This window comes from Chiroxiphia lanceolata, chromosome Z (genome assembly GCF_009829145.1).
Source record: "Chiroxiphia lanceolata isolate bChiLan1 chromosome Z, bChiLan1.pri, whole genome shotgun sequence".
Classification (NCBI taxonomy): Eukaryota; Metazoa; Chordata; class Aves; order Passeriformes; family Pipridae; genus Chiroxiphia; species Chiroxiphia lanceolata.
The window spans coordinates 43919079-43933831 of NC_045671.1; the positions used below are offsets into that span (position 1 = coordinate 43919079).

Below are 14753 nucleotides of genomic sequence, written 5' to 3' on the forward strand. Positions count from 1 at the left end.
TTTTCCCATCATTTCCATGCTGAAAAGCATTCTTCCCATCAACAGCCTATTAAATTGTTGTTGTTACTTTCATTACTTTCTCATAAATTAAGCCAACCCCTGTTAACCTGCCCTAATAGTTTTTTTCCCTTTCCCCCTCAAACAATATAAGGTATCAGTACACATAAATTTTTGCATAAGTAGATGAAGAACTTTATTTGCAAAGAAGTGAATTTGGTATATAATTCCATCTCAACAGTTTGTCCACCTACTTCCCACTTCCTTTTTAGTTTAAGGTTAAAATGTATACTGAACTTCCCTATCACCAAAGCTATTGCCTAGTAAGAGCAGTATGCTGAGCTATTTATGGATGGACACATTGCTTAAAGCCTGCTCCGCTGAGTCCAAACTTGGTAAAAAGAGGGATTAATATGAATGATTCATATTTTATAGTAATTTACAAATTCTGTGCAGTCTCTTCATTGTTGCTCTCAATGACCATGATAAGTGCAGAGTTAAACAAACCTGACAGCAGTAATTGGTGCAAGCATTTGTGTGTAGTATAGAGATGAAGATTCTGTGTATTTTCTGTCAGGCATTTAGGTGAGAATAGAAGACTGAGTCACAAGTAGGAGCTGTAAGTGCTCACTTCATGTCTTGCACATTTTAAATCAAACAATGAGATGGATGTGTGGTGATTTTTGACACATTCTCCCAAACATGCCCACAATACTGACTGTAAACCATTCTGTGCTCTGTGAGGTGCCTTCTATAGCAAGGTCTTGTTTTGTGAATGTACCCAGGACTCTTTTGAAGTGCAGTGGATTGTTGGAAAGTTGCTTATCCACTCAAAACTAATGAGGAAGTCACAGTATCTGCTCTCATCCTGTATCCACATGCTCACAGAGATGGGGTCCTGAAGAGATGTCAGTGGGATATTGGAAGGACGCACCAGTGCCCTGTGAGTAGTGTAATAGTGCAAAGGTCCAAATTATTTAACAATAATGCATAAAATAAATGGCTATTACTTTCCATGTTATTTGATTTATTGAGTGTCTATCAGCTATGTCTAGCACAGCAAGGAGCAGGAGATTTGAGCCTTAGATTCTGCTTCTGGCGAAGCCATGGTATATTCTCCAAGATGTGTGACCTAACCCCTTTTTTTTTTCCCTTTTCCCCTCTGATCTCTACCTCCATAAAAGGCTGTGAAGTATTTATCTTGCTGTAAGCCTTAAGATGGGTGAGAAGCCTGTCCCTGACACGGTGTCGATCTTTACCTCCTGGGGCACTGTGGAGGGGTTTATCCTCATTTTACAGAGCGGGTTTTGTTTGAAAAGGTAGCACAGGATGAGGCAGGGATTTCAAACGGGATTGCTCGGTTTCTATACCAGCCAATGCCCCTTCCTCCTCCTCCTCCTCCTTCTTCTCCTTTTCGTTGCCCGTGTGCCTTGGTAACGGGCTCTGCATAGTCACACACTTTTTTTGGGTCGTTGCTAAACGCTTTATTGGGAACTCAAATGCTTCTGCCTTTGGGGGTGGGGGGTGGGCGCCTCCTGATTACAGGATCGTGCCTGATTTTGTGTTTTTGCACTCAGAAAAGCAACTTCCAAACACAGCCACAAAACCTCTCCATGGTATGCTTGTCTTTCAGACTTTTGTTTGTTTGTTAATGACAGTGTATTAATTCAGTATTGGAAAGGAAAGGTGGGGAACAGTGATTAAAACATTTGCAGTGAATAGAAGCCACAAGGCTTTGCTGCATTTTCAAAAGTCAGACTCTTGTCTTCCGTTAGAAGGCAGAAAATCTGCAGCCAAGGACCTAACTAACATAACACCTAATTTTTTTTGGTTTTACCTCCTTCTGAGGAAAGTGGTACCACTGTCTGATTAGTGAAAGGGAGGCGAGGATGCTTGTTCAAGATGAGACCAGGTGCTAGGGCAGCACTGTGAGCTTCAGGTGGGCAGCAAGAGGCATTTCACATCCACTCAGGACGCCATATCTCATTGTCCCGTCCCTTCTGTCAGCTCACTGCCCCATTACATGCAGAGTGTATTTGTTTTTAAAAGGGATGTTTGATTTTTTTTTTCCTTCTTATCCCATGCCCTGGGAGCCAATTTTAACTCTTCTTTCTAATTTCCCATCTTTCTAATTTAATCCTTGATGTATTAAATAAGAAGCCTTAAGTGGAGCTATTTGAATTCTGTTCCTGATTTTAAGCCAAGCCACGTACATACAAGAATTCACCTTAGAGCCATGTTTTTAATGCCTAGCCTCAGAAAGATGAACTACTAACTTAATCTACCCTGGCCTCATTTAATAGAGTTAAGAGATCAGGCTTTGCAAGCTTAATTCTCAGTTTTCTTTCATACAAAAAATCAATATAGAACAAAATGCACTTGTAGCTAAAATTAATCCTATGAAACACGTCTGGAACAAGGCCCAGCAGAAGAGGATGCAATGATGAGCTGATGCTGGCTTTCTGAGGAATGGGACATGGGTCAGCCTTAATTCCCCCTTCTGTATATTGCTATATACAGCCTATCATTTCAGTGATGCTCCATACACTATTATGTCCATCACAGCCCTTGAGAATTTCTCTGTCAGGCAGGGACCATTAGAGACAAAAACATAACTTCTTCTCAGGGCGCGGGTGCTGAGGGTATGAGGAATGCAAATGCTCAGGAAGGGTTAAAAACACTTTCCAGCCATGCTGGAATTGGACTGGTGAGTGAAAACAATGCTCCATCAGATTTTATTGCTGCAGATTTTAGTGGTGAACAAAACCTAATTGTATTAAATCCTGTGTGCATGCACCAGGCGTGTTTCAGAAAGGGCAATAGCTGCTTTTGTAAAATGGGATCAAACTCCTTTTATCAACATAACATGGATCATTCTCCATACCTCCTCTGCTTTTATTCTACATTTCGTTCCAGAATTAATTTCTTCTTGTTTGACCACTGTTTTGCTCATGCCCATAAAGTTAAGTCATACAGAAAGTGTACTCATAGTCTGTCATGCCTCTGGAAAAGTACTGTTTTCCAGCAATATGCTGCACCATGTCCATCTTGCTGATGGAAAGCTGGAAGCTGCTGTAACAGGGTGAAGATGGGAATGCTGTTTCAAGAGGCCTTTATTCTGAGGAGCCTGGTAGGGGTGATGGGCCAGGGAGCCTGGTGTGTAGCAGTGCTTGGCAATGTGCATCATTATTACAGCCTTGGTTGCCAAATTCTCTGTCAACTTTTGTACTGTGTTAGTAGTCCTCAAGAACAAGGCATTGGAGCAAATGTTGTATGCAATTTATGTGAGTTTTAGAAACCCTTTCTATAAGCAAAACCAAGAATTCATTGTTAAGCTAATTGAAGTCCCAGCAGTTTTACCAAAGTGGTATTACTGGCCCCAATGATGCTAACTCACACAGGCAAATTATGCAAGTACTACAGCTCATTCTCAGTGTCTTAGTTAGAACAGCTGGGATCAGTTCATCACTGATGGGTGGTGGGTGTAACCCAAAACTGTGTATTCTACAGCCTTCCATTCCATTTCCCAGAAACTGTTGTCAATAGACTATTTGCATCCTCTGCCCAGAGCAGCCTGACTCCTCAGGCTATAAACTGGGTGTTAATAGGCCTGCGAGATAGAAGAGTGTTTTTGTACTCACGCCCATTGAGGAACCCCCCGCCCTGAGGGAGATACTGGGCATTCCTGCCTGAACTGGAGAAATATATTATCTTGGAGTCTTGGGACTTTTTTAACCACTTGTGGGATCCAGAACCAGACTGCAGACCACCACTCTCAACCAGACTGCAATCACCACTCTCGACCGGACTGCAACCACCACTTTTCACCAGACTGCAACAGCACCCTCACCAACAGGTTTTCCCCCTCTCCCTTTACTTTGGATTCAGGGAGCCCAACAAACACCACTCTGTTTATGCCCCAGGGTGCTGGGTTATACATTTGGGTTTTGTGGATTAAAACCAATTGTTTGTCTGTATAATCATACTTATTGTATTATTTGATTAAATTGTTATTCTGACTTATAATCTCTCTTTTAGGTTGAGTTCATTTTCCCCTGCTGGTTTACCTTTACACCAGTACACTCTGTAACAGCGTGTGTGTGTGTGTGTGTGTGTGTGTGTGTGTGTGTGTGTGTGTGTGTGTGTGTGTGTGTGTGTGTTTTCAGGGGCTGGAGTTTGATAGCGGCAAGTGTTCCAAGGTTTCTAAAGACAGAATCATTATGTTGATGGTGGGAGTTTCTCCCACTTATGGTCACTTTTATATGTTCGTTAATGTTGTCTGCCCTGTGTAAATCCAGTTTTACTCAGCTCCCAGGGTTGTAGTCTCCTAGTGACCAGTAGCTGACCATTGGTGAGTTGTGATTTTTAGCCCTGGCGCCCCTGGTGCCGTTCTGTGCTGGCAGCGTTAAGGTTTCTGCTCTTACCTTTTGAAAGCACTTGTGGGGATCCTCGATATAACCCAGTTTTGGTTTTGTTTTCATCAGCCTTTGAACTACTATTTCTTGATAAGCCAACTCACATTTTATTACTGGTCACACCTATATCCTTGATCTAGGGTTGTTAATAATTACTCTAAAAGACTAATGAGAGTTCCTTCATTAGCAGATACACATACACACAGAGTGCTCTGTTAGCTGCTTAAATAATATTCTTCAAGTTAAACCAGCACTCACTGGTGCGTTATCAGAATTTCTTTACAACAGTGTCTTCCTACATTACACTTCAGATGTAAGGAGCAAGGAGAGAAATCTCAGCAAGCCCAGACTGCATGTACGGTCTGCACCAAGGCTCTGCTGCTGTTTTGGGTCTGCTGCTGTGAAAAGTTGCTTGAACCAAAACTGGGGGCAAAGAAGCCATTCCCTTGTGCATTCCCCTGTGGGAAAACTCAGACTGCATGCTTGGGAGCTTATTTAAAACAGATCCCTTTGGACTGACGGCCAGAACGTGCAAAGCACCAATGTTTGTGAGGTGCTTCTTGACAAAAAAAGCACTCGGGTGCCCCTAGACAGGCTGCTGAAGATCTTTGATTTAGTTGAATGCTGTTTCTCCTTAGGGGAAGAGTTAAATTCTGCTGAACACTATTTTTCAACCATCCAGGCTTATAGTGGCATTCAGAAGAAACCCCAAAAGATACACTTGGTGGAACAGCCATTGTATTTTGCATTCTTTGCAAGTGTGGAAAGACTTGTCATGAGACAACTGCAGCAGGAGCCCCAAATGAGAAGTACTGGTCATACACAGTCCTAAGGAAAAGTGTTACTTTCTACTGGTGGCAGTAGAAAGAAGGCCTGGGGTAGATATAGGATCTCCTTGCTCCTGCTGGCAAGTGCTCCCTCGCTTCTGACAACCTGATTTCATGACAGTATTAAGCTTCTAGAAAACAATACCATGCAGTAACAAACTGGCGGTTCTGGCTCACGACTGCACTCAGCATCTCCTGGCATCTTTTGCCCAAATGTTTGCAAGGGCTTTTCAGGCTCTGATTACAACCCTGTAGCACTTGGGAGTGAGTGTCACAGACATGGAATTGGCCACCACTTTCTCCTATTCAAATTGTTCCATGAAGTAGAGGTCATTCTTGGAGTTTTCCATTGCCATTTTAATGGTGGAAATGGTGGAAATGGAGGAAAACATGTCATGGAGAATTAGTGCAGCTCCCCCTGATCTATTTGTATTAGCAACCATCTGCCTTTTTTTAATTATAAAGGCAAATTTTAATGAAGGGAAAACTATTCTTGTGCTTGTATCTGTATGAAATGTTCTTTATCAGACTTTAAATGTTAGGGTTTTTTGTTTTCCTCTGCTAGAGCAAAGAACACCTTGAAGTTTTTGAGGTAGTATTACTTAGGATAATTTATAAGTGGCTCTGAAGATAAATAATGGGTCTTACTTTCCAAGAATAGCTGAACATTCATGTGTCACATTGCCTCTTTGACCTTGTAGAGACCTGTACATATTCAGATTAGTTTGGACTATTTGTATGTAGCATTGGAGATGCTAAGCAACCTCAAGTCATGTCTGTGTGGTCTAACGAGAAAAAAATTTTCAAGTCAAACTAAGTCAGGACTTAAATTAATCCAACTCTTGTGGCTTTGTGATTTTTAAAATGAACAGTCAGTGCATTTTTAGGATTTGCATATAAGAATTACCTGGGTGGATGCCAGGCTTCTTTTGCTGCAGGAGTCAGGGTAGCTCTGGCTAGTCTAAGATGGCTTTTCTCTGCGAGAAGCTTTTAAACCATCTGCAAAAAATAGTCTTAGTGTGGGGTCCCTAACTGTTCCAAATTATGATCTTGGCCGAACAAGGGTGATTGAGGAGACAAGTGCACAAGACAAGGAAAAGAGACATATTAAAAAAAACAAGATAACATTTTTAGCACCTTTTTCATGGTATGAGAGGAAGAAGCAGTAGAGTGTGCATGTAGACTTTAAGGAACTGGGGTTTAAGCCTAAATTTTGTAATTTCAGTCATGGAAAAGCAGGCATCCCAGTTTTTGAGTCTGTGGCATCCACTTGCTCACAGCTGCCACTGAGCTCTGTTTGTAAAGCTGTGAGTCCCCACAGTGACATTGCAAGCCAGAATGATTTTTTGCTCCAGTGGAACTCTGTCTGATATAATTATATAGCCTGTTTTCTCTTTCATGTTTCTTACCACAAATACATATATGAGCACTGCCTTTTCCCCCTTGAGTCAGAGGGGCATAATATTTTCTGTGTATTATTTACTTTTACAAAGTTAACAAAATAACATTCACATATATGCTTTTAACTCTCCTAATGAAGCTATTATAATGTCAAATAAAATGTCACCGTGACCATGCCTAATTAGCATTACAAATTTGGTTGAAGAGATAAATGGCCAGATCCTTCAGGGTGTAAGTCAGCCCAGCTCCAGGCGCTTGTGCTTACAAGATTTACAAGGGCTAAAAGGATGGGTTTGCAGACTGCTGAAAATGGAGGCTTGGAAAATATTGCATTAATGAAATGCAAACCATGTTTCAGTTGTTAAATGAACCTGCTCCCTCAGGTGTCTCAGGCAATGGAAAAAACTGTAAAACTGCTCTGGTTGGGGTACAAAAACCACATAGGTTGTTACAGCCTCTGCTGATGGACAGGAGTAGAAACATATCAGACCATATAAAGCTTAATATTCCATGAATGGTTTGGTCCAAAGCCCACTGGAAGTCAGTGGAAAGACTGTCAGTGTCTGATCCAAAGGCGATTAGTCAGAAATTAAGGATTCAAGGCCTGTTCTTTACCAAGTGAACACTGAAGTCAGGTGATCATGACTGGTTTATAAAACGGGAGCTAATGATGTCCAATAAATAATCAAGCTCTCATGCGCATAGAAAACGTTTTTCCTGGTGACACAATGTAAATGCAAACACATTATTTAAAACAGATCACAACATTATTCAAATGAGGTTTAGTTGTTTCTGTAATTTGAACGAAAACTGGTGCAGGTCATGTCATCTTTATTGACAGCTTAAAGTCAACCTTAAACACAGCAACTGAATTTCCGCATAAGCTTTACTTGACAGTTTGACTGAAATAGTAAAACTTTACTAATTTCCAGAGTGAGGTAAAGAAGCAGTTTGCCCAAGGACTTTAATAAGGATGGATAGGCACAGTGCAATACATAGATACTCTCTCACAAATCTCTGTTCCATGATAAGTACAAAGTTATAATGATCTAAACTATCATTTAAGTTGTCAGAGGCCTTTGTTATGAAATTACACTGCATCAGCAATTACTAACTACCGAATATTTGAATAAATAATTTGTGGAAGTTCCTCATTAAAAAGCAGTAATTATTTATTTTAAAGAAAGACAAAACAAAAAATTTGTAAAAGTGTTAAGACACTGTAATATCAAAGGCTGTATACGGAAATGTAACTTCTGCGCGTTTTTTTTCAACTGCAGCCTACAAAGGGCAAATAAACCTTTCAAAATATAATTAAGAAAGTATTAAATCCAAACATCCCCAAACAAGCATTCCCTTCCCTGGGTCGCAGTACAATGGAAACATTGATTACTGTTCCTCCCTGTGTCTATAGGGATGTTCTCATGATGTGCTGAAAATTAACCAAAAGTTGAGCAAAAGTAACATCTAATAACTGAATTTTATGTATATTACTGTATCAGAAAAATCCCAAAGACAGAATTGCAGTCCCAATTACTTAGTAGAGAAAAGAGTTAAAGTATATTACTGTATCAGAAAAATCCCAAAGACAGAATTGCAGTCCCAATTACTTAGTAGAGAAAAGAGACTGCTTTTTTCAGGGCTGAATGTTTACCTTTCAAGCACCTTAGCAGAGAATTCAGCAGCTAATAAATTACAGTGATGATAAGTGGTTGTGTCAGCACATCTGTGGGCTTCTGAAAGTGATGGCTGAAGCACAGATGGTCTCACACTGAGAAGCACTTTTAATTGCAGGCTCAGTCCAAGCCAGGTTATCACAAATACACCTCTCTTATCCCAAATACTCACTCTCTTCAGTGAGGGGCAGTGTCTCAGTAAAAGAACAGTCTTTGGACCATACTGACACATTCAAGTGGTTTGCACTTAAGATAGGGACCAACGCAGGAGCTCCTAAGGATTAATCCTGTACTTGTGGTTCTATAGGGAAGTCCAGCTTTGCAACTGAGAACTCCCAAATCAGATGGAAACTGGCTTCCCCTGCACTGCTGAGTAAAATTGAGCCCATTTTTCTGACCCTGAGAAACAGTTTCACTTCTCTGGATGATGTGTACTTGGTGCTACATTAGCTCTGGACCCAGGATAATGCTCAGTGATCCTCAGAAGTGGATTTTTATCAGTTCAAAGTGTTTTAATACAAGAAGAAATGTGCTGTAGAGGAGCAGAAGCAGCCTTGCCTGTGTGAAACTGCACATATGCACTGGATTTAGCATGAAGACTTAGAGGTCTCCAAAGATTTAAACCCACTGGGTGAGATGAAGAGGCAGTGCTCATTCAACCTTATCCATACGGGATGCTCCCAGATACTCCTACTCCTCAAAATGTGCTGGGACCCAAACCTGCCAGTTCAGGGTATGAGCTTGTTGGCATGTGCCAAAATCAGACTCGGGACAACCTAAGCAGTGAAAACGCTCAGGTTTGGATTTTGTTTCCTGTTACTGCAAACTTCTGTTGACTCATCAGCATGTGGCTGTTTTTCTGCATCCAGTAGATTTTTTTTGTTAATCCCTGAGCCTATAGCATATCTCTAGTGGTGTGCTTGGGAGCCGAGTGTTATGCTCATGAATATACTGAAGATGTTTGCTCCTCTTTGTATGGGTATAGTCAGGTTGTGTGCTATCATTTATATATGTACAGTGTATGTTCTGTGTATACTGAATAAATCATTTCTTCTCTAACACTCAAATTAACTAAGGCTTGCAAAGTTTTGCTGATTGGAGGCAGATCATTACATTAAAAAAATTTTCATACTTCTACTTGAATAGAGAGGGAACAAGGAAAATCCTTTTTACTCCCATCTATTTGCAGTGAGAGACAAACTAGAGTTAATTTACCCCACTATCTCGTAACCATCTCATAAAGAAAAAAAAGTTTGCTGTTGTTCAGTTTGCAGAGACTAGTTCATTCAAACCAGCTTGCCAAACCCATATGTTATGCACAGTACTGGTTTTTTCCCCCTGAAGGAATAATGTATTTAATTAGTAGGTAGTGTTTTGCAGCATACAACTCAGAGATTCTGCACAGGTTAGCTTCTTGTGTGTTCAGTAACTTGTCCTTAATCAAAGAGTCAGTCCTTTTGTGTCTTATTGGCAGTACGTGATATGCATCAATCATGGACAGCAATCCATTTAATTAGCTTTTTCATGTGTCTGTGTTAAAAAAAGGACCACAGGAACCAAACCCAAGAGATAACAAAAAAAGCTGAGGATGTCTTCAATTAAAATATTCTCTTTATCAAGCTCTGAATTAAAACTGCCTGTAAAACAGATGATGAGTTCATGTAACTACAAATTAATACAATGGAAGCTTGCTGCTTGTAAATGGGGTTTGAGGGTTTTTTTGTCATTTCACCCCATTTCTGTATTGGAGAGCTCAGTGTTTTATTTAGTAAAACTGATGTAATTGACCAATTACCATATTATTCCAAATTCAGAATGACATTTCTGAAATCCATACCAACTGAAGCCTATAATGAACAGAAAAATACTATTAAAACCAAAATGACAGCACTTTATATCAGCTTTAAAAAGGCTTGTTCCCGTGTATAATACATGCTAACTACTGGAGATGTAAGAAAAGGATGAACAGACCTTAAGTGTCTAGTAATATAATGGACAGAAAGGTAAAATCCAGGTACCTGTGTAGGATAAGATATAATTTGAGGAGTCCCAACAAAGATCTCACAAACCAAAAGATGTACTGGAACAGCCATCACATTTTTTGAACAGTCTCATGGCTGGAATCAAATGTCAGTGTAAAGTAATATAAGTTTTTTAGGAAAGCTACAGTGAAGACTGTCAAGTTCTCAACTAAAACCAAAAGTTGAAACAGTATATAATGTGCTAGGTGAAATCCTCATAGAAAGATTTTAGGCGGGCAGATAATTATTTCCTAGCAAAATTCCAGAAATTGCTTGGATCCTTTAACATTTTTCTTTGTTACTAAAATGGTAGATAAAATTTAACTTTATTTTTGGGACCAGGGAAGGGAGAGGAATGAGATTAAGGAAAAATAATGAATTAAATCATAAGAAAGGAAGAAATATTCACCTCTGGTACATTTGGTAACTTGTCCTTCACCTAAGAATTCATCATGTCCTGTTTTGTTGGCAATACATGATGTGCCTTGATCATAGACTGTGATCCGTTTTGTTAGGTTACTCATATGTCTGTGTAAAAAAGCTCCCAACTACCTAAAAAACCCAAAAACATGTAACAAAAAGAACTGAGGAGATTTCTTTCTTTTTCTTATTGTTTACCAAAGAACTTTTCAGCATACACTTGTAAATGGTTTGGCACAAACTAGGGCTGAACCTAAGCGGTAAGGAAACACCTTCTCATACTCCTGCTAGGAGAGCAGGGAAATCTTTGCTTGAGAATGCTAAGAAATCCAAAAAGACAAACAGATAGAAAGAAATACAAATTCTTGGAAACAGGCTCATTAGTGACTACTTAAGTTGAGTTAAACTCTAGCTGAGGAAGCCCATGAATTGCAATCCATTTAAACTCAGTGGGTACACAGTTTCCTGTTTCTTACACAGTACTCTTGTTTGACAGGTGGTTACCTTGAACTAAAGGAGTGAATAAAAATTAAGCAAACTCATTAACTTTTGTCCAGTATATTTCTAATCAGTTGTCTTTCATATTTTTAACCATAGAATCCCCTTCACCTTCAGATGAGTTTAGAAAGCTCACTGAGTTCTGATGCTGACGTCACTTTCTCGATCCTTGCGATGAACAGCTGGTATAACTTCAGCCTGATGCTGTGCCAGGAGGAGTGGAACGTCACAGATTTCCTCTTCCTCACACAACAGAGCTCCAAGTTCCACCTGGGATCCATTATAAACATCACAGCAAACCTCACTTCAACCAGCGACCTTCTGAACTACTTGCAGCTTTATCTGGAGAGTATCAAGGACACGACATCCACCATGGTGATGTTTGGATGTGACATGGAGAAAACACGGAGGATTTTTGAAATAACCACACAGTTTGGCGTGATGCCTCCGGAGCTTCACTGGATTATTGGGGATTCACAGAACGTGGAAGAGCTGAGGACAGAAGGTTTGCCCCTTGGTCTCATTGCCCATGGCAAGACAACACAGTCAGTCTTCGAGCACTACGTGCAGGACGCGATGGAGCTGGTAGCCAGAGCTGTAGCAGCAGCCACCATGATCCAGCCTGAACTAGCTCTTATTCCAAGTACAATGAATTGCATGGACACAGATGAGAGGAATATCACTTCAGGACAGTATCTGTCAAAGTAAGTTTTTCCTTTTTTTTTTTGTTTCAGTATTTCCTCCTGCTTCTTTACTTCTAGTCAGGTAGTGAAACTTAAACTGAGCCACATTGGGAGAGTAAGCCACTTGTAGAAGAAGACACTGTTCCACAGAAGTGGAAATCATGTGGTAAACATAGGCTGGGTTACAGACTGTGCTCTGAAACTTGTGTTTATTTTTGTGCACATAAGAGGGAAAACTCCAGGCTACTGTCAAATCCTCTGACATTCTGAGGTTACCAAAGACAGGTTACACAAAAGACAGAATATTTGCACTATGAAAGCAATCAGACAGTATAAAGATGTGTAGCCCTTGTTGGTATGCTTCCATGGAAAAGAGATAAAAAAGATGAACCTTGATCACCCCAGCAGCTGCTGCTACTGGCAAGAGCACTTAATACTATAAAGTGTTCTCTCTACTGCATGTCAATATATTGAAGCTATTCCCAAAACTGTTTCGGGGTTCATGTCTTGAAATATTCTGGTTTTTTGAGAGGAAAACATGAATGAGTCTTTCTGAAAACAAACAAAAAGGTCTTGGCTAACTGTTTGAATTCATCACGTAATTTACATCCAGTGAGCGTTGCATGTTTCCCCCCAAAACATGATTTTCAACCAATAGGTTTTGTTGGAGTTAGGGTAAAAGTTCTTGAGGCTTTTTTTATGCAGCTTTTTTTTGGAAAGCTTAACTTTTTCTCAGGTATGTCTGCACAATAATGCATTAACAGCACTGCTCAAAACACAACCATTTGAGACCTTAACAGTTCTTTAGTCATCACTCATCCATAACTTAGGGGTCAAAAGCTTCCTGCTTCCCAAGAGTGAAAAAAGGCTTGGGAGTAAACACTGGACTGACTTGCAATATTCCAGGTGACTTGTGATATTAATTTTGTCTCATTATTCTGGTTATTTTAACTAGATTATGCCTGAAAAGTAAAACTCAGAAAGAGGCTTCTTAAAGTAAGAAGGAGACAGCAGTTTTTTGAATAGCTTTTTGAGAGTTAAGGAAGGGATAAAGAAAAAGGAAAGCAAAATTAAAACACTTTATAAATGAAAAATAATCCATCATCATCGCTGTGTACAGAGAACTATCAGCTCTTGCATGAACAATGACTGCTGTACCTTTTGGTATATTTTGGGAGACAATATGCAATTTCACATCTGTGAAATTTTTTGTCCCTTCATATTGGTAAGGGTACTGTGGAAATGAAAGAAAGAATCATACCTTTTTTTTTCCTAGACATTTGCTTGTGAACCCTATTAAAGGCAAAATAACAGGTTGGATAAAACACCGCAGCTGTTTTTATGGCGTACAAGTGAGATAGACACCTGATGGCCAGAACTGATGTATTTGTGTCAGCAGCACAACTATTAACTCTGAGTGGTACCATTAAATTCCCAGGTGTGATACACTGATAAGTAGCTTCACTGTCACCAGCCCTATCCATTGCACCAGAACTTTTAGGCAGGTGGTTTGTGTCTCCAAAAGTGAAACTTCTGTCTGGTGCTTAATTGAGTGTTCACCAAAGTGGGCGTTTTTGTGTCTAGATGAACCCCTCTGTCTTGATATGTAGCCTTGGAGCTGCGGTGGGTGGGGATGGAGAAGGGGAATGGAGAAGGCACCATGCACAGACCTTCACCTCCCCTCCCTGCAGAGCGTGGATGAACAGCAGCCCCACACTCTGGCACAGCCCGAGCTCTTGCTGCCAACACTGATCTCATACTTTGGCTGTGCAGACATTTAAATGCACCCAGGAGCAGAATAATGATCCAGTACATGGCAAGGTGTGCTTGTATCTGTGTGGATATGGATGTAGATGTACAACCCCCCGAAGATTATACTGTTGAAAGTCACCATTCATCATTCCTCTTACAATGAGATTAATCCCCTGATCCATTTTTGCCTGCTCATGGAGCATCCTTGTTGATGGAACAAGGTGTTAAAATTTCAAAACCTTACCTTGTCTTATAGCTTTCATTAGTCTTACAGCTTTAACCCAGCTTCCTGGGTTTCATCAACCTGCAATTTCACATATCCGTAAAATCCTGGAACGGTTTGGGTTAGAGGGACCTTAAACATCACCTCACTCTACCCACCCTACCATGGACAGGAACACCTACTACAGTGATCAGCCTGTTCAAAGCCTCATATAACCTGGCCTTGAACACTGCCAGGGCTGGGGCATCACGGCTTCTCTGGGCAACCTGTGCCAGTGCCTCACCACCCTCAGAGCCAAGAATTTCTTCCTAATTACCATCTAACCCTGCCCTCCGTCAGTTTGAAGCCATTCCCCCTTGTCCTATCACTTCTTGGCCTTGTAAAAAGTCCGCTTTCAACTCTCTTGAGCCCTTCTAGGTACTGGAAGGGTACTACAAGGTCTCCCCAGAACCTTCTGTTTTCACTTGCCAATCCTAGTTCTTGTCTCAAGTAAGCTTCCCAAGAAAGATGTGGAACGACTGAGCCACCAAGCTAGAAAAAAAATACAATAATTTCAATAAATCATTCTTACATGTAGAACAAAGATACTGCTGCTGAAGAGTAGTAGTACTACCAAAGATCTAAGGAGCAGCTCTTACAACAAAGCACAGGAGAAACAAGTAAAGCTAAAATGAGCAAATGAGACACTTCGATCTCATTGTTCAAACTGAATTGACTCTAGTTAAGGTTTGATGCAGTTATCACAGACTGTCAGCTTACATATATCGACATAGCATCAAGGAAACTCATTCATTAGTCAGACTCGAGGACCTGGCCCTTCACCTTCTGAAATTTGTACAG

The 14753-nt window shown here is 40.4% G+C and overlaps 1 protein-coding gene across 2 annotated transcripts in view; it reads left to right on the plus strand.

Moving 5' to 3' along the window:
- Nucleotides 1-14753, plus strand: part of GRIN3A (glutamate ionotropic receptor NMDA type subunit 3A) — a 67793-nt gene that overhangs the window by 16505 nt on the left and 36535 nt on the right. For both annotated transcript variants that reach the window (XM_032675545.1, XM_032675544.1), the window contains exon 2: nt 11355-11959. In XM_032675545.1, coding sequence (XP_032531436.1) covers nt 11355-11959 — 605 coding nt within the window. The remainder of the gene's footprint in view (nt 1-11354; nt 11960-14753) is intronic.